This window comes from Xiphias gladius, chromosome 11 (genome assembly GCF_016859285.1).
Source record: "Xiphias gladius isolate SHS-SW01 ecotype Sanya breed wild chromosome 11, ASM1685928v1, whole genome shotgun sequence".
Classification (NCBI taxonomy): Eukaryota; Metazoa; Chordata; class Actinopteri; order Istiophoriformes; family Xiphiidae; genus Xiphias; species Xiphias gladius.
In genome coordinates this window covers 26,069,167-26,094,129 of record NC_053410.1, presented here as the reverse complement: position 1 = coordinate 26,094,129, position 24,963 = coordinate 26,069,167, and the positions used below count along the sequence as shown (strand labels likewise).

General features: G+C 38.0%; 1 protein-coding gene across 2 annotated transcripts in view; it reads right to left on the bottom strand.

Moving 5' to 3' along the window:
* The window catches only part of vps8 (VPS8 subunit of CORVET complex), a 106,111-nt gene extending 85,359 nt beyond the window's left edge, over positions 1 to 20,752 (bottom strand). For both annotated transcript variants that reach the window (XM_040138882.1, XM_040138883.1), the window contains exons 1-3: positions 20,615 to 20,752; positions 4,784 to 4,852; positions 2,029 to 2,159 (exon numbers count right to left, since the gene is read on the bottom strand). In XM_040138882.1, the coding sequence (XP_039994816.1) occupies positions 2,029 to 2,159; positions 4,784 to 4,852; positions 20,615 to 20,716 (302 nt within the window). In that variant the 5' untranslated portion in view covers positions 20,717 to 20,752. The remainder of the gene's footprint in view (positions 1 to 2,028; positions 2,160 to 4,783; positions 4,853 to 20,614) is intronic.
* Between the last annotated feature and the right edge of the window lie 4,211 nt (positions 20,753 to 24,963).

Below are 24,963 nucleotides of genomic sequence, written 5' to 3'. Positions count from 1 at the left end.
AAAATAAATAAAAAATTACAAAAAAGGCAAGTCTAAACTGGTGGGTATTGAGCTGCTTTTTAAAGGTGTCCACAGATCTTATGTCAAAGTGCAGTCTCCTTTAGATTTAGAAGGAACAACCAACAAACCCTGATCAGAGGGCCATTAGAGACCTACTGGTGACAGAGGCTGCAGTGGATCTCAAATGTGGGAAGGTGTCTGACCATGTAGAGCTCTGTACTTGATCACAAGAATCTTTAATTGAATTCTGAATTTCAAGGCGAAGTCAGTCAACATGAATTAAGACTGGAGTCAGATGAGACCAAAAGCTTAGCAGCAGCATTTTGGGCCACCTGTAAGCCATCGATCTCCATCTCAGTTGGGGAACAGGCCTGAGTTTCACCATTTCTCAGCTGGAAAGAACAGGAATGAATCAAGCACTTGTTGTTCAAGCATCAACATGTTGGTCATGAGTCTGTCCCTGCGCTATACTGACACTTAAATTTTATAGGAAGATTTATCAGAAGAGTAAATTAGATATAGAAGTCTGGAAGTCATTTTTTGCAAAAAACAAAGCTTTTGTCCACCATCACCTACACTGAAATTGCTTTGGGATTCTAACATGTACGAATTTATCTGCTATCCAACTTTTATAATGTTTAGGTACTTATGTAAAATGTAAAAATTCTGCTACATTTTAAACCTTAAACAGAATGTATAATTGAATATAACCTGAATAGCATTGATAGATTCAGGGAGAATCCTTTAAAGGGGACCTGTAATGATTTTACTTATTTTCTGGGATATACACAGTATGTAATGTTAAAATTTCAGATGTCCATATTAAATGTTGCCAGAGTTTCAAATAATCAGGTAAACGTATATAAAGTAATCCACTCAAAGTACAGCTCGAGCCACAGCAAAACAGTCTACTTGAGTAGTATTATAGGCATTTAATGTACTCCAGCATTCAAATAACTGATGTTTCAGGTTTACTATACAGTCGTTTGGCAGCAGTACAGTATAACAGCAGTATAAAATTTTACCAACAACTTTAGCTTTTCTGTTTCCCGACAGCAGATGTTTTCCTCTTCAGTCGCGCTTTTAGCGCATTTCCCACACATACACCCATTAACAGGGGGCATATACGGAAAAATTTCTATAAACGGATTGTGAGTGAAAGACTAAATCCACCGTTATGTCACACAATAAGCAGGTAATGGGCGTAATATTTACCGAACAGAGACGTCCTGCTGTAATCTTTGTTGCTCCAGATGTTCGTGCTGTCCATTCTCATATTCCACATTGGATTCGGGCTTCAACATGTGCGGAGGGATTTGAGAAGTCGCCATTTCCAATTAATTATGTTATGTTACTTAGTTTAGTTACTAATTACTAATTTTTACAGTTTGCTTTCAGAACCTCCACACTTATAAGAGAATGATGCGGTGCTCACAAGCACTGGGTGCGCTGCCCCTTGGCAGGCTTCCAGATGCTCGGCCAATCAGACGAAAGTGGGCTTTTATGGAGGCTTATTAAGGAGGCCTGAGCTAATATTGCCTGTTTCAGTCAGAGGTTCAACTGAGGGGCTGCATAACAGGCAGTTTGAGATAAATAAGGACTTTTTTGAATTGTGAATCATGCAAAGCTAGTCTAGTGAAATCCCAGAATAAACATACACTGCAGGAAATGATCATAATAGGTCCCCGTTCAAGTAACTTATCATCTGCTCAAGGGGAAGCACAGACAAGCCAAACAGAATAGACTCAAGATAGAACATTTTGGCACACCTCTGACTACAGAGCTGCAGACGAGAATGCAAAGTTACTAGCAGCAACTAAGAAACTCCAATCAGAGAGTTAGGAGGAAAACCAGTTTTATGACTGACCCAGAGATAGTCTGTCCATTGGGATAGGTCTTCAGTGTCAAAAGCTCCTGTTTCAACTGACAGGTACAAGTGTGTGTGTGTGTGTGTGTGTGTGTGTGTGTGTGTGTGTGTGTGTGTGTGTGTGTGTGTGTGTGTGTGTGTGTGTGTGTATGTGCTCATGCCGTTTGAGGTGTGCTGGGTCTCCACTGTCAGAGCTGGCCAGAGAGGAAGTGTCACAGGAGTGAGCATCCATGTTGTCTGTGCTTAGTACACAGGTGTCCTCCAACACAAATGGTTCCTCCTCATCCTCAACCTGCAGACACACAGGACAACAAAAAAAACACACCTCAGCTACAAGGATAATGTCTAATCTAATCATTTGATTGAGGTAACATGAACGAGAAAACAAATCACTATCTTACAAAATCGCAGTTAAAGGCACCATCCATAATTATTTAAACATACTATTAATCAAGGGTCGCCAACCCATCGATTACAATCCATCTGTTAACCTTTTGGAGTCCCAAATTGATGGCAAAGCATTTCAAATCAGAAATTAAGCACCAATCAGAAGGCTCTCCTTCATCCACAGTGGGACTGTGTTAAGTTACTGTTAATTCAAAGTGATCACTTTCTGCTGCTTTTGCTACCACTTTAACTGCAAAAAGACAATAAGCAGTTTTTATCAGTACATCACTTGTCCCCTCATAGTGATGTGACAATGGAATTCTGCTACGTTTCCACTAGGGGGTCCTACAGATCTGTTGCTGGCCTTCCTCTTCGTTCTTCTGACAGCAACATTGTGTATCTGCTCTCCACATACAGGACTTCTCTTCAAAAAGAAAAAGTGCAAAAACATTACATCCAGATGTGGAGTGACTGTAGTGCCTATGCTCTGTAGTGATGCTTTGATTTCTTCCAGGGTTCATTTAGTAGTACAGATTTCTGACTAAGGTGATGTGTAGCTACTGTACATGTTGTTTTTTGTGGACGGCGTCATTCCCATAAAAGTTTTTTCCTGTAACCAAATAACAAGCCATGGTTTTCTAAAGAAATTAAAAATTTGCTCAGGGAACAAAGTCTTGTTTTAGAAGGGCAGTTGCTATAATTTTGCTATAATTTTGAAGGAAGCTCACAAGATTGAGAGGGCCAAACCTGAATAGAAGAAAAAAATGTGGAATATAGCCCCCCCATGCGTTACAGCATTAGTTTTAACAAAAAGTGAGAACAGTAGAGTGGTGAGTACATCATGTCTCCACTTTACTGACAGTTAATGTTGTGGAAATGGACATTATACTGAATTTACCAAGAAAGCAGGAAGTGATACGTTTGCATTAACAGCAAATTAAAACAGAAGCACAACAAAAAACAGGATGTGTTCTTAACATTATAATAGATTATACTTACAAAAACAAGGGGAAACAGAACTATTTCTGACAACTATTTCACAATTTACAGTATACATTACATATGTATTTACACAGAGAATGCATGTTAAGTATTTTACTTAAACATCTTTTAACTGGTGACTGAAAATGTAGGCTTTGAAGTGTACCTTGAAGTGAGTGTGTTATTTGGCTTCACTACACCTAACAATGGTGATTCAGGATAAAAGAGAGAGATACTGTATACTGTTGTATGCAAAAGTCTGGGTTGTTGGTTTAATTTTATTCTTTATTTCATCAACTTAAAAAAATGAAAAAAAAATTACTAATTGTGGCATGTGCAAAGGTTTGGGTAACCTATTAAGTCAGTACTTAGTGACCACCCCTTTGGCAGATATCGCAGCCTTCAAACATTTTTTGTAGCAGTTAAGAATCTTTCTGTTCCTGACTGATAATTTTCAGTCGCTCATGAAGTTCTGAGATATTTGTAGGCTGTCCTAAACGCACAGCATGTTTAAGATCTACCCACAGATTTTCAGTAAGTTTCAGGTCAGGGGACTGTAGGGGCTGTTCCAAAAGCTTCAGCTTGTGTTTCTTCAAGTAGTTCATGGTGGATTTTTGAGGTCTGCCTTGTATCACTGTCTTGTTGTAGAAGCCAGCCTCTTTTCACTTTCACTTTCCTGATTGACTGCAGGACATTTGTTGGAATCCACTCTTCCCTCTCTCCGTGCAATGTTTCCTGTGAAATTGGCTGCCAAACAACAAGTATCTCCATCCCATGCTTAACTGTTGGCAAGGTATTTTTTTTCATCAAAATCTGCTTCTTTCTTTTCTCCAAACACACCTTTGTTGATTATGGGTTCAAATCGAACTTCATCCGTCCACAGCACTTGTTTTCAAATGACTCTGGCTTATCCAGATGTTGCTTTGCAGGCTTCACATTTTGACGGTTTTTGTGATGAGGTTGCAGGTGAGGTTTACTTCTGATAACTCTTCCATATAGACCTTGTTTGTGCATCAACACTGCACAATGGAATGGTGCACCGCCTCTCCTGTGTCAGCTAAACCTTCCTGCAGCTCTTCTGCAGTCATATGGAGGTTTGGTTTTGCCTTTCTACCCAGCAGACCTGCAGTGTTATTAGAAAATTTGCTTGGTCTTCCAGATCTTGTCATGACTTCTACTGTTTTCCTTTACTGCAATTTCTCAGTGATATTTCAGCCAGTGAAAATTTCAAGCTGGAAGTGCTCTGATATCTTTTTATAGCCCCCAGATTCTCAGTCAGTTGCTTAGAGGAGCCCATTGTTGTTGAGTGTCAGATGACAATTCCTAATGATAATTCTTTTCATTTCAAGAATCAACAAATATGAAGTTTGACTAGGGGTGCCCCAACTTTTGCATAGAACTGTATGCACAGTATAAAATGTAGAAGAGAAGTGAAGCAGCTTCTCAAAGGTGTTTAGAATTACTTTTTTACTAAGTTGTCGCTATACTGTTGACAGAGTTTGATGCAGTGCAGTGTACTGTAGTAGTCAAGAGTAACATGTACTTCACCTCATTGAGGATGCTCTCCAAAGTGGGAGGTGTGTCCACTTGGGGAATATCAAACTCCTTATCATCGATCTGAGAGCAGAAGTAGAACAAAAACAGAAGGTTAGAATGTAGTATTTGTTTCACCGTGCTTCCTTTGTTATGTTCATATTTGAAGCTCCTTAATCCGTCTGACTGGCAGCATGTCGGCCATGTGTTTTACCCTAATTTAATACCAGAAACCACTCGTCATCACTATGCAAGTGCTACATAAGTGACAATCCACCCAGTCCTAACTGATTCAAGACTGCCAAGAGATTAAAACACTGACTGGTTACCAACAACTGGTATTTGAAATTAGCAAGTGAGCTTTCCCCAAACTGAACAGAGCTGTGAAGCTCTGAGGTTAAGGATAATCCACGGTTCTATTATTTTCACCTTGCAGATACTTTGGTGTACTTCAGTTCATATGACATTTTATTGCTGACAAATGAGCACTTAAAGCACACCTGTTTAATGTGAAAATGTTTTGCATTTGTTTGTTGTCAAGAATATTGCCATAATCTTCTAAATTTCCCAGGGAAAATACCTTAAGCAACCCTTGGTACTCTTAGTATGTGTGTCTTTGTGTTCCTGGGTGTTGGCATAAGGAAGTCTACTGAAATAAAAATGCCTTCTCAGAACTCCATTGACACTATCACTGAACTGTTGTAGCTAAATACTCAAGTCCAATACTGAAATGCTGTTGTAACAGTAACATAACTGGATCAACTTTTCTACTTACTTTTCAAACTCACCTTACGGTCCAGCCGTGTCTCATGCTTACTTTTTTAAAATAAGTATGAACAAAGCGGAGGTCCACATTTCTAAAAATCCATCCTCTAAATCAGGTTCCTAATTTCACAGAGATCTAAGATGGTTTGTATTTTCCACATTGTACAGCACCTCATTAACAATATAACAATACACGGTGACTGCAGCTTTTTTAACATAATTTAATTGCAGATCATCCTCATATCTACCTGTACTCAATACACCTTTCTGTGAAATGGAGAAGAATTAATCTCATGTGTATACATGCACTGATGTATTGAAACAGCGACCAAGATGCACTGCCTCCAAATAAATATTGACCCATCTTCAGATCGATCTTTTCTGAAAGCATTTCTACAAACTTACATTTTCATACTTCTTACAGTTTTTACTGTCAGCTCTCCATAGTGCTGAAGATTTGAAGGTAACATGGTGTAATTGCTGTCTCAAAAACAAGTTACATTTTTAAAGTAAGTAAATTAAAAAGCAAAAATTAAGCAAATAATGCAACTAGAATGTTTTATAAACTGACAAGTACATTATAGAGATGTGGCTTCATTTACGGTCAACACCCAGACCTTAGAGATTGCTGACTTTTATATAATTCAGATAAGTTTTAGACGGTAAACCTGGTCTGCTTAGATCAATTAAACAGGTCCTCTATGCACAAATGTCCCTGAAGCACAAATTAATCCTCCAGGCTGTGATGATTCTTAAGGTCCCACATGATGTGCAGCATCAACAATTTATGCAGGTAATGTCATTCTGTCATCAACATTAGTATTCCTGGTCAGACCTGTGTCAGAAACTGAAAATTCTCTATTTAAAAAAAAACTTTTATCCACATTTATCAACATTAACAACCTTTATACACATCAGAATTAAAAATGAGAAAAGAGAAGAAAACCAAAGATCATGAAAAGTAGCAGATAAGATAATATTGGAAGTATAGCACAAAAAAAGCTTCATATCAAGGAAACACTAACAAAAGAAAATGAACTGATATGATACAGAAACTACATAGAGCACCTGTCACCTGCAGCTCTTCATCTAAACAACTCACAGTGGCTGCTGCTTCTTCTCCATTCCTGCACTGTATTATTTAAAACTGATTAGCTGACATCAAGGCTCCAAAAATGTTCATTACTTGGTTTGTATACCAATAGAAAGCTTTTGTGAAACAGCAGCATATATAATGTGAAATATTAGATTTGCATTAGAAGTAACTTCACATAGCAGACAGCCCTGATACAGAAGGAGCAAATGTGAAAACTCTGTGCCAGTACAGCGTTTTGGATTATTGTACCTGTCCCTATTACTACAAGTGCAGTCAAGACACTGTTTTCCACTGCTGGAGACATAACATTAATAACAACACAGCAGAGACTGTTCACCACTGCTGGAGACATAACGTTAACAACAACACAGCAGGGAGACTGTTCCCCACTGGAGACATAAAGTGAACAACAGCACAGCAGAGAGACTGTTCTCCCTCCACTGCTGGAGACATAACGGTAACAGCAACACAGCAGAGACTGTTCACCACTGCTGGAGATATAACGTTAACAACAACACAGCAGAGAGACTGTTCTCCATGGCTGGAGCCTTAAAACTGAATACCTCCATTTCACCATAAGGGAGGCTAATGTGTGAAGGAGTAACGAAGATATGAAATACCTCATTTGCAGATAGCAAAAAAAAAAAAAGGATGTTCGCTGGGGACATTAAATCTGTCTCTTAACTCCTGACAGGAAAGTAAGGCATTATCTTTAAATAAGTCACCAATTACACAAATCCCCTTGTCTTGCCAGGAAGAGAACACAGAGGAGTCAATGCCTGCAGGAAAGTTAGGGTTTTGGGATATAAGAGACAGCAAAGAGTTTACATCTATTCTTTCCAGATTTATAGTTACATCGTGCCAGACTGATACTATTGTATATCACATTTTATGTCCGAATATATCTCATTTGCATTACGTGCCATAAAACTCTGGGGAGTATGGTAAACAGACCGAGGAATCGATGCAAACCTCTCTCTTAAGATAAGTAAATAACCACATCCGACAAATTCTGAATGGCCACCCATATTTGTTGGTAATTACAAGGTTTTGATCTTCTGTCTGGGTTTGTAATAGAGGTAATGTCTGCAGGGGATACAAGAGTCGAGGGAGGATATTAATATTTATGAGGCAGACAAACAAGCCAAACAAGACAATCGTAAGTATGTCAAACCATTGTTCCTGGTCTTTTTTGACTGATATTGGGACTAAATTAAATTTCCACTAAACCTTTATGCCCAGATATATGAAATCAGAAATGGAATATTTAGAAGGGAAATTGTCAAGAATATTTGTGTTACTGAGGGTTCTGAAGGAATGACTTTTGATTTGCTTAGGTTTATCTTGTAGCTAGATATGGTGCTAGATGCACAAAAAAACATCAAGATAGCAGTGACTGATAACTTGGGGGAAGACAAAAACAACAGAATATAGTTGGCTTCCCGCACACATTAATGTGATAAAATAATTTAATTATAAGGCTCATTTGGACTTTCCAATTGTTCCTAGACCGAATGGATCAAAATTTATAATATAGAGTAATATAAATTTTTATGTATGGGAAAAGTGCTTTTTCAGCCACATGATGATCCTGGAGGTTGTAATAACCTAGGGCGTCCATTACACTAAAGTTGCTTCACAACACAGCTCTGTTGCTGAGGATTTGGTCTGTAAAGCATTGTGAGTACTGGGGAGAAGGTTCCTGTCAAATGAAATGAGGCTGGGCCGCATTTGTCGGTTTACCTTTCTTTAGAATATTTGCATGCTGGATATTTATGGGAGGGGGCAGCAGTTACACTGATACACACGGGAGTGATTAGAAAGAGTCTGGATGCCAACTGTACAGTCCACTATCCAGTCCACTACAGTTCTAAAAGACAGAAAGTAATTCATTCTGGAAAACACCAGATGTGGATTAGGAAGTAGGGGTGTAATGCAAAGCTACTATCTGTATCTGTATCCGTTTATATCACAAAAATATCTGTATCTGTTTTTGGACTACTGGTAATGGACGTGACTTTTAGTAATTGTCTAGTTTGCTTTATTTTCCGCAATAACCGCCAACAAAAAAAATAATAATGACGTTTTAACCATTTACAGTACTTAACTTTATCAAATAATAAACAATGATTTGTATTTGAACCCCACCTTCCAAAAAGTCTACACTGAGTGTAAATAAAATCTGTATAATTTTTTAATGGTCCAGGTGGAATTAAATGGTGGACATAGACAAGGAGGTTAATGAAAAAATACACGTCAGAATTGGAGGTTGTGTATACAGTATAATATGAGAAGCCCTCGATGAATGTTAAGTTGTTCTGAAGTATCTATGATGAAAAAATGAAATAAATATTGACAAAAAACAGGCAATAATGGCTCTTTTTTTTTTTTTAACAAAAAAAAGAAAAAAAAAAAGGAGATTGTGCATGCAATAGGAGGAGGTGCAGATTAAAATAAATTTTGACATATCTATTAAAAATTAGAAGGCTGTTAACAAAAACTTTAATATCTCCCTTGGCCCATAGGCATGCACTTTTGAGATGGTCCCTAATCTCGTCTCCTCAGTTTCCTGTCTTCAGTCAAGTCATGCAAAGTGCCTGGCTTCAATACAGGATCACTGTGTAAAAGTGTGAACATGTGGAACACGAGTCAAGCTTTTTATACTGTACAGATTGTAAAATCTGTCTTCATCCACTCATCACCAGATTGTTCTGGGAGATTCAGTGGATTCCCAGTGTCCGCTTCTTTGCCGAGTCACCCCATCTGTCCATGCCACCACACCCTACCAGCCAGCCTTTTCACTCTCCAGCCTGCAAGCCACCTGCTTAAGCCAGCCACAGCCCGCCACCTCACTCATCAGCCTGCCTGTCCCCTCTCTGCCTCTATCCCTCTTTATTATAAATAAACCCACTATCCTCATCCACCTTGTGTCGTTGTCTGCATTTGAGTCCAAAACAAACCTAACCCTAACAGCATTTCCGTTAATAAGAAGCATCTTGCATTCAGTATCATTCTTTCTCTATCAGTAATGTTATCTGATGTTACAGCTTCTTGCAAGAAACAGATTTATAAATTTATGGATTTAATTCATCTGCACTGACAATCAGGACAAACATAGACATTCATTAAATGCCAGATGCAGGCCCACTAATGTAACTCTATCAAGCACTGTGGATGTAACATTGCTTTCAGTCGGCTATCTCTCGTGTTGCTGTTCAAAGGAATTTGCAGGAAGTTCCAGGATTAATGTTTACAATCCACCATCTAAATCTTCTTCTAGATGTTCATTAAAGACATTTCACTCTGTTATCTGATATTTAGTTTAAGAGAGTGAACAGTACTTCAGTGAGCACGTGAGTGAATCCAGCTTCTAAGTTTCACAGTTAGCTGTGTTAATGCTAGGTATTTGGGAAAGACAGAGAAAGAGTGGTTCTGTTCAGTCAGAGTTTGACTGGATTTACTGAGGAGAGTCAGTCTGTTGTATCAGTGGATACTGTGTGTAAACAAATAGACACTGCCTTTTCCACTAACCTCACAATAGACGAGAACAACCACCTCTAACCATGGTAACTGTGCACTTCAAAGATGGCCACTGCTGCAGCCCCAAAATGCTTAGAAGACATAAAAATCAAAAATGTATGACAAAGATGAGACTAAAATTTAATTGACAAAATGTAGACTAAAATGTCTTCAGTTGTTTGTTGACTAAAACACCAATATACATTTTCATCCAAAGACTATGACTAAAACTATATCAAAATCAAGTGCCAAAATTAACACTGATTAGGGAACTAATCTTCAAACCCACATTCTGGCCAACAACAGTGGCAACACTTTCATTGAAGGAAACAGCATTGTCATCTTCCATGCTCATCTCAGAGTAGGCCATGTGCATCTTTTTGACTTCGGAAGAAGTTACTGCTTCCTTCATCTACAACCATGTTTCTCAACAAAAGTCACCATGCATTATGAAATAAATGTGGTTTAAACTGTTAAAAATAAAGGCCATCGAAGCAAGAGGTTGTCAAAAATGATCCTCTAACTCTGAGAACATCACGTGACCCCTAATGTATATTTTTACTTACAGTCAATATTCTCCTAAAAAGACACTAGAAGCAAACATCATGCAAAAGAAAGGCAGTAAAGAACCATGCTGAAATACAATATTGATCTATTATTAAGAATGAGGTCTCAATAAATAACAAATGTAAATTTAAGTAGGGTTAATCTATTAATAAAACCAAATACATTTTTTAATTCCCTTTCCTTCTGTTTTCCACCTGTCCCATACAGGGTACCTAGTACAATAATTGTTTTTTGACTTATTTAATCATATAGTCATTATCTTTGTAAGGCAACGCCATAGTAACTTTATGACAGTTAGCCCTAACATAATCAAGTTAATGGAATGAAAACAGGGTTTTAGAACAAAATAAACATTTTAAACTTCTAGCCTGTGGGGACAGTAAAGCAGCATGGGCGCTTGAGTTGTGAGCTCCCTTATGCCAAGACAGTAAACTCCACCAAAACTCGAGATTTAAATGCAGAAGGACCCAAGACCTTTGAACATGAGCGGAGGTTCAATGAAAACAACGAACAAAAGAAATTGGACAGCCGAGGTAAAGAAATAAACCCTTCATTAATGAGAGGAACAAGCTAACACCTGACGCTAGCAATACTATGGCTTTATTTCAAACCAGTTTGGATGGCATTAGCAAACAAATTCAAGAGCTGCAAAAATGAACTGAAAAAAGACCTGAGAACGTTTAAGGATGAAATCACAATCTATCTAAGAAATGAACTGACAGAACTCAAAGGAAGAAGACCAGAAATTTGCAAAAATAACCACAGAAGTAGGAGAGCAAAATGAGAAGACAGACATGCACTGGAAAAATTGAGTTGTAGAGCTCCGAGGCAAATAGTGCACTGCCGGAAATAATGAAAAAACAGAAAATTATGATGGACAAGCTAGCTGACTTGGAATCGAGGTCAGACAGAATAATTTACAAATATATGGCATCCAGGAAGATGCAGAGTCGAAGCGCGTCCCAGTTGTGCTGTTTATGGCTCAGAGAAGCGTTTTCAATAGACACAGGAGGACATATTTTTAACACACAACTCAGGTGAAGGAAAAATTTCAAATTAAAATTTGCTTTGCTTTGGAGTGTTGCAGATAACTGACCTGTTGGCTTGAGAGGGATTAAGCTGCTAGGTCTGGTATGTGTAAATGAACCCCTTCTGGGTCAAATCTCATCAGCTGGGGGCTCTTTCTTTATGGGAGGCATTCCCACTCAAAAAAAAAAGAGAGTCAACATAAAATGAGGGTTGTTGACACCTCTTTTTGGAGGCCCCCTCTTTTGTATATAGTTAAGTTAGGATGTTCTTGCATGTTGTTTAAAATGTTGTTAATCGCTCATGAATATTTTACTTTACTGCTGTGGGGGAGCTAGTACAATGTTAACAGACCTAAAATGGCCTGTGGATATCAAACAAAAAGAGATTAATCGTTAATTTACTCAATTTATAGAAATAGAGCACAAGAAACTGAAAAGATTTGGATTCAAAAACTACTTTTTATAGTTCCCACTCTATTACCTGCAAAAGAGGAGTAGCAATTCTAATATCTACTGTAATCAAATTTCAGTGCCAAAAACAACTAAAAGATAAAGAGGGACGATACAGTATTGTAAAAGAGAAATAACCAATCTATAAATACTTTGGTAAACATATATGCTCCACCTGAGAGTGATAATAAATTTTTCAAATCCCTACTTTTACTATTGCTGTAGAAACTGACGGCATATGTGGAAGAGATTTCAATGTGATAATGGACTACGACCTGGAAATACATCCTATCATAAAGGTATTTGTACAAGCATACTCTAAAGCTATTCCTAGATTCATGTCAATCCTGTATTTTTGCTCGATTGAATATAGAGGGGATTCAAGATTATATGTTAAGTCTAAATGGAAAAGAGAACTGAATGAAGAGATCCCATAAAAGATCTGGTACAATATGTGGAAAACACACCAGACCACGAAAGTCACAGAGATAGAGAGAATTTATTTGGAAGAATCAAATATGTTATTTCATCACACCCAAAATTAAAAGTAAACAAATGAATGTTCAACAATTATGCCAGAAACTATTTAACCACATGGAACCACATACACATTTTTTGGAGTTTAAAATAAAAATACAACCTTTGTAAGCCTCCGTCACTAAGTAAAATATGAAAGGAAAACAACAGAGATAACGTTTTTGAGAAAAGAAATACCAAAATAGACATGTTTGGCAGTACGTAGTCAAATACCATTGGCTGTATCATATTATAAAAGACCTGTAGTTTCAGTAGCCATGAGGAAGGAGTTCCATTTCCTCATACTGACATGTAGTGGTCAAACAGAAGAACTATGGAATATGATGAAGCAGAGAATAAATGATATCGTACTTTATAATATTGCATTGTGTTTTTTTCTATTGCATTTAACACATTTTTCTTTCCTTCTTTTCTCTCTATAACATTGCCTTTAATTTTTAACCTGTCCTTTTTCTTTTTAAGAAAATAACCACTTTGTATTTTGGGTGACTCCTCCTCTCTCTGTGCTTGTGTTGGGTTAGAGAGGGAAACCGGGGAAGTCATCAGTTTGGAAATACAATTTTGTGATTTACAATGCTTATGTTCTTGTTATATTTCATATTAAAAATAATTGCATTAAAAAAACTTCTAGCCTGTAATGTAGCCCTGCTGCAGAAAACATCTAAATGATTTTTCTAAAGTAAATCAAAGATGGGTTCGAGTAAGTACTTTCAGGACCAGGCACCACTGCGTCTAGAGGCATCAGTATACTAACTGCAAAGCTAATTTAATTTAGACATCTACACCAAATACCTGATAAAGATGGCAGATAAACTGTAATAGCAGGAATTTTACAAAATGCACATTGGTGAATTTTTTTCAAGCTGATCCCAGCTGATGGGAAGAGATAGTTGATAGGTTTAGTTGCCCCCTCCCATCAGATGGTCTCAGATTAACTGACTTTGAGGAAGGTAGGACTCAGTGTCTGTGACCTTTTTATGGCATGCTGTAAACTCTTACATTTTATTCCAAGTCTCATAATTAATATTTACAGATTGATTATTTGCTCATTTCACAATCCCTCTTGGAGAAGCTAATATCCTTATTTTTAATGCCCTTTAACTGCCCTTTAATTCACTTTGTAAACAATCACAAGACTAAAGTAGACCTGAAAGCAGTTATGCCAAGGTTGAAGCACCCAAAGCAACTTGGAGCTAAGGATGACCCTCTCATGGCAACCAGGAGGCAAAGACCCTCATTGAATAGGTGGTTTAATATGGGTTTGTTTGTATGCTTTGGCAGACTGAGATGTCCTCCTGCAGTGCACACTACTAACATCTGCTCCAAGGGTTGGACTACAAACGCTGTGGAGTCAGTCTGACACTAAAACTATTCTCAATAAATCATTTTGCACCTCATTCCCAAGCGTTTAAGTGTCTAGTAGTTTATGTACTATTCTCTCTAATAGCCTTACTGCATAAAAGGCAAAAAAAAAATCTCTCTACATACATATATAGGGTTGTCACTTTTCATTCAAACTTTGGTAAAAATTCAATATTTAAACTGTAATGACCCATTTGAATTAAAGAATAACAGTCTACAAGCTCAACAAACTGTTTGAAATAGTTTGCCTTGAGTTCCAGCAGAGGGGGTTCCTGAAATTCACCATCAGCTTGATAATGTTGACTGCCTACTTTCACTGCACTTGTTGGTGCAAACTAATTCAAACTTAGGTTTTTCAAAACAAGACAGCCCTAGAATATACTAACTTGTTCTTCTCACTGAACATTCTTTAAAGACTTAACACTTACAATAATACATAAAGATGCTATGATGACTTGATGAGGCCACTAGTAGAAACAGATTGAAAATCTGTGTTAAAAGGACCTTTTAAATTCACCTGTTGGCTTGTGGCTCAATAAGATGCCGTGTAACTTTAAAATAAAAGTCACAAAAGCAATCTTACTAGGTCAGACCTAGAAATACTTCCATATCATTTTCAAAAGGAAACAAGTCTAAGTTGAATGCTCTCAGACTGATGTAAATGCTGCAGCAGCACAAGGTTAAAAATGCAGAGAGAGAGACAAAAAAGGGCATCTTGTACCGCCTTCTAAGATTACTGAAATGAATTTAATCTCTCAATCATCATCATCTCATGTGCAAAGAAAATAAAATGAGGTGAAGAAACTATGATAGACTGAAAGCCAGTTTTAAGTTGTTGAGAAGATTCTGCTCAGATCAGATCAGACTATAAAAAGTAGTTTTTCCCTCACGGTGCGACCACAGCAAAAGAGGTTAAAAAATCCTGTCACAAGCACAGTAATAATCTGACCAGTAACTCTATATATATTTTAAAAATAAAAATAAATGATTGTCCAGCCTGTGAGCAAACAGGAATTAAATGAGTCCAACTGAGTCATGTGCACTATTGGATATTATAAAACAGGCAACAGAATTTGTTCTATAATAACATTTAATGATGAAGCTGATCTCAACGATGGTCACTAAATAAAGGCTTCAGTGACAAAATAAATCTATCAGCGATGCAGCCTGAGAGAGAACTGGAAATATTCCTCTTCTTTGCTATCATAAGAGTTCCAATTCACTGCTGTTCTCACTTTTTCTCACACCAGGTGCCAAATATGGCATAAGCACGTCACTCTTTCTGCAAATACTCTTTCACGTCACTAAGTCTGAAAAAAGCTGTTAGGAACATTAAAAACACAATTATGTCTGAATGACAAAAAGAAACAATTTAACAAATAAATGAAGCCAGCAATGTTACATATTCCATGTCTGAAAAGGGCTACAGAGCCTAACATCCAGTGAAACTCCAGGAGACAATGGTTTTACTCGAGATTTTTGTATAACAGATTCCGTTTGTATAGCAATTCAAACTGAAAAGGACATTTATAGATTAACCATCTTAGACAATGAATTTAAAGTTAACTTTACATGGAGGATTTTCTCTGAACCTAATCACATCCCACATACTCAGTCCAACAGTTCATGAGCATGATTCAAACTTTTGGTTAATTTTCAGGCTATAAGGTTAATTACTCTACAGCTGAGGATACTCCTCTCAGTCATTATGCCTTTCCTGTTCACCTTAGTCATGCATCTTCATGTGGAAACAACAGGGCGTGAGGTATTTAGAGATAAGGGACTGAGGTACTAAAAATTAATATTTCGCCAAGAATATCTTTTCTCCTTTTATCCATACCACTTAAATTCCCCATACCACTATTTTCAAGCTTCACGTGGCGCAAACAAAAACATTGCATCAACCATTAAAAAAAAAAAAAAAAAACACTACACCCTAGACACTACACTAGGGATGAAGGTGGCTTAGCTGTTCCTTATATGTATTTGTATTGTATTGCATATAATGCAGGACATTCATTATGCTGGGGCTTTAAAGATGTAGGGGTTGTAGGCCATTGTGAATGGTTAGATAAAAAGAAAATATTCTCAACCCATAAACATGTATCCCTGCACAGTTTGTTTAAATCAAAATGCCAACGTGAAAACGGATAATCCCTTCATACAATTTTCCTGTGAAATTGTTAAGATTGTCCACAAATGTCTGAATATTAATGCAATATTCCTCCGGTGATGCCCAATATGGAATAACCCAATGATGACTGCAGGAGGACAGACAGTGGTAAACTGAAAATGGCAACAATGTAAATCAGTGGGGGCAAATAACATGGAAAGGGGAAATTATACCATTTAACAAACCTATTTACAACTGATATGTATTTTTAAGAATTTTTAAAGAAGGTATTGAAGTGGGACCCAATATGTGTCTTGATAACAAGTTAGGAACAATGGCCACAAGGAGAGGTATGGTCTCATCGCTTTCTAAATTGTTAAGTAGCGCTGTCAAAATTAGCCAAAAATGACTGATGCTGACAATGATTAATTCCTTCAAAAAACATAGTTTCGAACCATTCAAATATCTATTTTGTGTATTATGTCCATAAAAGGGCAAACCAATACAACAAGAGAGATAACTACTTGGCTGCATATTTTTGAGATGTTCCCTCAGGTTCAAAGTGCTGGAATGGTAAGCTAACCGTAGCTTACATAGCTTGCATACAACTTTTTCTCAAAGTTCCACAATTTTGCCATCTACTGACCAAAATTTGAAGTATTTCCAAATGGGGCTTTTTAGATTGCTCGGAGTGCAAACCCGAGTTGAGTTGTGAACTCTCTGCCAGCATTACCACACAGTTGTTGAATAGTCACAGTTGTCGACTTTTTTCAGCTTGACCAACATTTCAAGAGAAAGTGATATTGTGATATTGTGTGACTCCTATCTGTCATGCAGTGCATTCAGTGTAGCGTCCCACACCTATGCAAGAACTCGTGAGGCAGACAGCCACAGTACTGCTGTTTCTCTTTTCAAAATCGAATATTAATTTTCACAATTCAATGTTTTTTCTGTTTTTTTTGTTTTTTTTACAATTCGATTATATAATCGAATTTAGAATATTCGTTGACCGCCCTATTGTTAAGTAACCTGTTAATTACTATCTAACTATCCAGTCCGGATTGCAATGTTGTAATTAAAGCTCAGTGAGAAAGACACATGGTTGTACAGTTTACCAAAACAATGGAATACAATTTGAAAAAGTACAACAGGTATTTCCAACGGTGTGAAATACAAAATCACATAAATGACGCTCTTATATAAAGCACATATTGCTGGTCAAAGGATGAAAAGATGGACCATTTGTTGTCAAAATCATATTGGCGTGACTGTGGTATGACTGGCACATGCACCTATTTTGGTACTGTCCATCTATAACACAGTTCTGGTCTGAAGTAGTTGACACAACGTCTGCCATTTTCAATACAAATATACTAAAACGTCACAGTTACGTTGTCTGTTAACGCCAAAAGATATATCTGTCATCTAGGACTTTAAATCGTGATATTGCACTTAATCAAATCATATCGCTGAACTGGAATTAACAGAAACCTGAATGTTTTAGCTAAGAACAATGGTTTTGCTTTTCTTTGTTTTTTTTGCTTTTCCTTTTTTCTTTCTTTGTTTTTCTCTGGACCACACCAGCGAGGCGAGCCTTACAAACACGAATGTCCGTTACTTAATGATGAAGTTACAACATTGATCAGCAGAATGCTGCGTGACTGAGTGATGAAGTTCACCATTGGTTGGCCGGCCGAGATTTGGAGTTTTCCCAACTTAGAACCTTTGTTGCTATTTTAACCGATTTTTTAAACCCATAAGCGACTTTTTTTTTCTTTTCAAAAAAGCACCTAGCAACTAATCTAGCATCTTTTTGGACAAACCTTGGCTACTTTCTGTAGAAGAGAGTCGGCAGTATTGCCCCACAAGCGCAATTCCATTTTAAAAGAATTGTATCCCACGTCTGCCCTTCTCCTAGCTTTATAAACTTTATTTGTCTGTTTATAATTTGTGTTAAGTTGGCCTTCTCAATAATCAGTGATAATGATAAAATATAGGCTAAAATATGCAATTAAATTAAGTTAAATAATAAAAACTTTTTGTTTTGGGGCTCCTTACAAAGCTCGTAGTTTTGTACAAGTAGGCAGGAGGCTATCAGTAATCTGCCATTATATCTGAGAGCCAGTTATAAAATGCTGTACAGAAACACAGTTTTAAATTATTTTCAAGTGGGCTAGGTAGCAGAAACCCCTTACTGTATAATGCAATACAGTTCAACAGCACCTCAATGTACATCCTCTAAAACGATCATACAGTTGAATCAGCACCTCTCTTAAACAGGTTCAATAAAAACCATACATTTTAACCTTAAAGAAGGTGGGGTTTATTGTACGTACTCTTGGAATAGACAACATTAGATTTAGCTAGGTGTTTCTAATAAACTAATAAGTGTATATGTATCTCTGTTGGCCAAACCACAAATCTGACTGCAATTCCTCGTTTTCCCGGCTATATGTCAATCAGGGTCGGTCCTCCTCCAGTCCAGGAGGAGATGGTAATGAACCTGAAACTGTTAGGTAATTGACAAAAACACCAGAAGAAGAACATCCGACCTTTAGAAGTACACGACAGTAACAGCTCAGCTAGTGTTAGCTAATATCTCTCTATAACCAACATGAATGACTCATATTTATGAAATATAAGCTAGACCAAAAGTTTTCTTCACGGGCTCTTTGCTCTCTCGCAGAGATAGATCATACACGGGTTGAGCTGATCAGAGATCAGCTAAACACAACAGCAGCTATTTGATTTCATGTGTAGAAACATCCATCCATCCATTAGCTATACTGCTTACGCTTGAGGGGTCGCCAATCCCAGGTGACACTGGGCAAGAGGCTGGTACACCCAGTCTAACACAGGGCTGACAATTAGAGAAAAACAATCATTCATGCTTATGTAGAAACAGCTGGAGCCGTTTTTTCTTGTTGCTTTAATGAGAAGGAACAAGGGCTCATTTCACTGTCATTTAGTGTAACTTCAGCTGCTGTTATCACGACAGAGGAGACAGACCATGGTTGTATTAAGAAAATCAGACAGAGAGTGGATATGTCCACACACTGCTTGCAGACATAGTTACACTATGGGAGGAGGAAAGAGTATATATGGGTCCTGTAGAGACAGATGCATTTACGCCTTTTCAACATCTGGCTACAATGTGTCTCAGATGTCAGTAAATCTTGAATGCCTCTTGGATGCATTTAAACTAAGCTTTTATAAGACTGGATACCAACCAAGACAAAAGAAGTGTAAATGGGTTCAGAGACCATAACACCACTACACAGGTGTTTTTAGTTTTTGTGGCTCATGGTGGAGCCGGGCAGAACTATGTTGGATCTTACATGATGTCACCAAACTCCATGTACCAATAGGAATGATAAAGGTGTAAGTTGTCCCACCTTAATATGTTCTGCAGTAGAGCGAGGGACATACATAATCTCTCGATGCCCACACAGACCTGAGAGCAGGTCTGATCAGGTAACACAAGTAAAAACACCTGTGGTGGTGGAACATGGAGCACGGAGGCTTTTGGTAAATGATCCCCTGGTCATTTAGCACCTTTGGTTGACTTATCCTGTGGAATTCTTACTGGTAATTACACCTGGCATGTACATAAACTTGCAATTATCAAATGCTATGAAGCACGTCCCATGTATAACGTGCAATATCCTCCAAATGTCTAAAAAACAACGACCATTTGGATCAGTTTACTGCTGTTTGCTGGGCGTGTAGGAGGTGAAACACAACGGGAAGTGGCGGAGCCTGAACGCACCACGGACGGCAAGTTGCACCATTAAACCCACCTTTGCTTTCAAGTTTCTGAAAATTACTGGAAGAAGAACACATTACTAATTCACTGTCTGAGGCACAATGCCTTATTTCTTGTTAAATAAATAACGTTTTGACAGTGCTGAGCTGCATGGTAAATCCTTAATCACGTGATAATGTTGAGACTTTGGGACGGTGTAATAGACTGGTCTGTTCAGAAATGCACTGACACAGTCAAAAAAAACTCGGCCTCAAAGTAGAAACAATAGTGGTTGCAACCGAAGCCAGTCTATAAGACTGTTAGCTTCTTACGATTAAATGACAGCACAGAAATGTCACTACAAAATTCCTCACAGTCGTCCTTATTACGGGAAGCTGCGAGAATCAGACATGCGCAGATGGGCCTCATTTGGGCTGTCATGAGCTTATGCTTGGTTGGTTATTAAACGTGTTTTTTTTTGGGGGGGGGGGGGTGGCCACAGAGTAAAGTATCGTGTAAGACCAGAATCTAGAGCAGCCGCTGTGCAGAACCACATCTCATGCTGTATCGACGCCGGGAACCCAGACTGGTGCGGCAGCACAGAGTTAATTCCCCCGCAAGTCTTCCATCGTCAATACATTAGAATAACTACAGAGTCTCTCACCGTGTCCACCTCCGCCAGGTTGAGCTGGGAGGAAGCAGAACGCAGGCTGCGGGCATCAGGGGACTCCGACATCTCTGGGTCTACATGGACCGAGGAGCTCATCTGTGTCCGTCTACGGCGCCTCTGACAGGAACCACATTCATTACACCTTCCGCTTGAATTTCAGAGTAAAGTTTCGAAACATGCTGAAGTCAAACTAGCTGGAAACCTACCATAAATTTTACAAAATTGTGGAATAACAAAAAACAAAAAGATAACATTTACGGATTATAAATATGTTAATGATGTCACGGTGATGTCAATAGTACCCAATGGAAGACTCATGACAGTCCCTAAAAGATGGCAAAATTGTAAAATTGTAAAAACATGAATGATTTACCATTTTACAATTACGACTACATTTCAATGATATTTCAAGAATAGAGGGCACACAGTTCTCCAGGAAAATGTGTTTTAAAACGTATTCATTTCAAAACACTATCATTACCACACCAACAACTACAGGCTAGTTTTGCACAAATCTAATGACCGACGTTCAAATTCAGCCGCTCTGTGCAATAAGGAAGTTCTCTGCTGTCGGTTTCTGTTTAATGACATTGAAAATGGTAACGTGGAATAAGTGGAATGAGCAGATGTTTTAGTAGACCACCACTCAGCAACTGGGTGATCAAAAGTTCAGCAGACCAGACCATCACAGAGAAAAAAAAAGTTGGTTAATGTTTGTGTGACAATCAGGTGATGAAACCATTGAAATAAGTTGTAAATCGTGGGTTAAGTACAATGTCAAATGAAAAAAGTAATAGATTTTGATTAATTAGATATTCTATTCAATTTAATTCAATTCCATTTTATTTATATAGAGCCAAATCTTAACAGAGGTTATCTCAGGGCACTTTTCATGTAGGGCAGGTCTAGACTGTACTGTTTATAGTTATATTTACAGGGATCCAACATTCTCCCATGAGCAAGCACTTGGCGACAGCAGCAAGGAAAAAAATCCCTTTTAACAGGTAGAAACCTTGAACGGAACCTGGCTCACAGTGAGAGACGAAAAAGCACAAATCAAAAAGGAAGGTTTTAAGTCTACTCTTAAACGTGGAATGAGTGTCTGCCTCCCAGACCCAATGATTAAAATATGTGATTAAAAGACACATCGCAGCAGCTGGGTACAGTCATATTCCATTTGGAGCATCAATAACAGTTAAATGAGGTACAGCGTGACTAATTAAAGTAAAAACCAACAAAGTGTCATAGTAAGGTGTTGGGCCACCACGATCTGCCAGATCAGATTTAATGCGCCTTGGCATAGATTCTACAAGTCTCTGGAACTCTACTGGGGGGATGGAACACCATTCTTTCAAAAGATATTCAGTTATTTGGTGTTGTGATGATGGTTGTGGGGAGCGCTGTGTAACACGTTATTCCAAAATCCCCCATAGGTGTTCAATTGGGTTTAGATCTGGTGACTGCTAAGGCCATAGAATATGTTTTGCATCATTGTCATACTCAAACCACTCAGTGACCCCTCGTGCCCTGTATGGGGGCATCAGTATTTGCTTTGTTTCTTCACTTATTTATTGAGGTTTTTCCTTTAATATGTCACCCATCTGTATGTTGCTTACGGTATGGTGCATTAAATAAGTCAAAGGGTGAGCTCAAGATGTTAGATGGGTTGTGCACTTCACACTGTCAGTCTAATACTGTAACAGACACTGTAAGAAGTATGACAAGGATGGCCAACTCTTGTCCCTCCACTGATTTTTCCAAATTTAATTCACACACCCCACAGTTGCATGAAAAGGTTTGTGCACCCCTGGTCAAAATTTCTGTTACTGTGAATAACAAACTAAGTAAAAGATGACGTGATTTCCAAAAGGCATGAAGTTAAAGACGGCACATTTCTTTAATATTTTAAGCAGGTTACTTTTTTTAATTTTCATCTTATACCATTTCAAAGTAATGAAAAAGGAGAAGGGCCCAGTACAAAAGTTTGGGCACCCTGCATGGTTAGTACTTAGAAACATCCTAATTTGGCAAGTATCACAGCTTTTAAATGCTTATTGTAGCCAGCTAAGAGTCAGTTCTTGTTTAAGGGATTTTCGCCCATTCTTCCTTGCAAAAGGCTTCTAGTTTTGTGAGATTCTTGGGCCGTCTTGCATGCACTGCTCTTTTGAGGTCTATCTACAGATTTTTGATAATGTTAAGGTCGAGGGACTGTGAAGGCCATGCCAAAACCTTAAGGTTGCGCGTCTTGAGGTAGACCATTGTGGATTTTGAGGTGTATTTAGGATCATTATCCTGTTGTAGAAGCCTCCCCTTTTCAACTTCAGCGTTTTTATTGATGGTGTGATATTTGCTTCCAGATTTGCTGGTATTTAATTGAATCTATGCTTCTCTCTAACAGTAAAATGTTCCCCCGTGCCACTGGCTGCAACACAAGACCAAAGCATGATCAATCCATCCCTGTGCTTAACAGTTGGAGTTGTTCTTTTCATTAAATTCTGCATCCTTTTTTCTCCAAACATACCTTTTCTCCAAACATACCTTTTCTCTTTGTGGCCATAAAGTTCTATTTTAACTTCATCAGTCCACAGGACTTATTTCCAAAATGGATCGAGCTGGTTTAGATGTTCCTTTGCAAACTCTTGACACTGAATTTTGTGGTGAGGACGCAGGAAAGGTTTTCTTCTGATGAATCTTCCATGAAAGTCATATTTATGAAGGTGTTGCTGCACAGTAGAACAGTGCACCACCACTCCAGAGTCTGCTAAATCTTCCTGAAGGTCTTTTGCAGTCAAACAGGGGTTTTGATTTGGCTTTCTAGTGTGACTTCCGTCTAGGCTTTGATATTAATACAGTCAAACTTCAGTAACAAAGTCAATAGTCAGTGTGGGTCAAAGTGCAATTATAGGCTGTTTTATTACGGTCAGGGTCACTAACATCAATTCAATAGAAGTTGAAAGTGGAAGCATGTTGCTATCACTGGATGACCAAAACACACACCAAATAAACCATTTTTTTCACCCCTTAACAGAAAAACATTCAAACTACTAACAGTGCCACAGCAAACCTTACATGATCTCCAATCAAATCAACAGGTGAACTCCCACTGCACCAGCTGCTCCCATTACTGGAGGCCAACACCAGTTGCAGCACTAAGAAAGATAAAACTATGAATCACCACTATACTCAATTTACTAAAACACAAGTAAACCAATGTAAAAGGAACAATATAAAATAAACGGCAATCAGCACTTTGCCTGTGAATTAAACACAACACACATAAATCTCAGTCTAACGACAGGTAAACATCACCTTAATAGTAAAGAGGCATTCGCATATCTTGCCACTGCCACTAACGTTACTCCTGGACTGTTTGGACCCTTTACAAAAGAAACAGAAAATTTGTGCAGACCCACATTTTTTAATTCAATCAGTGTAAAAAAATCCAACAAGTATTTAGATTAAAAAAATCCAGTACCTTAGGGTGTATTTGCACCCCTACATAGAGAGTTTTGTTTGTCTTACCAACAAGGATGTTGCACAGGTTTGGTCACAGGAGCAGGAATGAAGCTGAGATACCTATGTTCTATGAGCCTCTTAACGGCTGACGTGCTCACCTTGATTGGCAAAAATTCTGCCGATCCTACTAGCAGTTCCCTCTTAAAGTTTTTTTGGTCTTCTAGGCCTTAACTTGACCTCCACCGTTCCTGTTAACTGCCATCTATTAATTACATTATGAACTGAGGAAACAGCTACCTAAAAATGCTTTACTATCTTCTTAAAACCTTCTCCTGCCTTGTGGGCATCAATTATTTTAATTTTCATAGTGCTTGGCAGCTGCTTAGAGGAGCCCATGACTGCTGATTGTTGGGACAAGGTTTGAGGAGTCAGACTATTTATAAAGCTTTGAAATTTGCGTCACCTGGCCTTTCCTAACAATGATTAGATTTGAGCTCTTGAATAACCTTAAAGGTTATTCAAGAGCTCAAATCTCTTGGGGTGCCTAAACTTTTGTATGGTGCTCCTTTACTTTTTCATTTTAAAATTGTACAAAAATAAATAATAAATAATATGCTAATCTGTCTTAAAATGTTGAAAAGAATGTTTCATCTTAAACTTTAACATCTCCTACTCTCTTTGGTTCCATTTTTGGCAAATACCAAGTAACTAACCCTCTGTGTCCCTTTACATGTGACTTCATACAGATTAGGGAGACCAAAATTTTGTATGTCTGCATGTTTTTACACAGTAAATAAGCCAACACAACAGAAACAGATTTCTTTTCATCAGGAACAGAGGACTTTCAGGTGAAATCTGCACCCAGTGCAAACTATAATTTCTGTGAC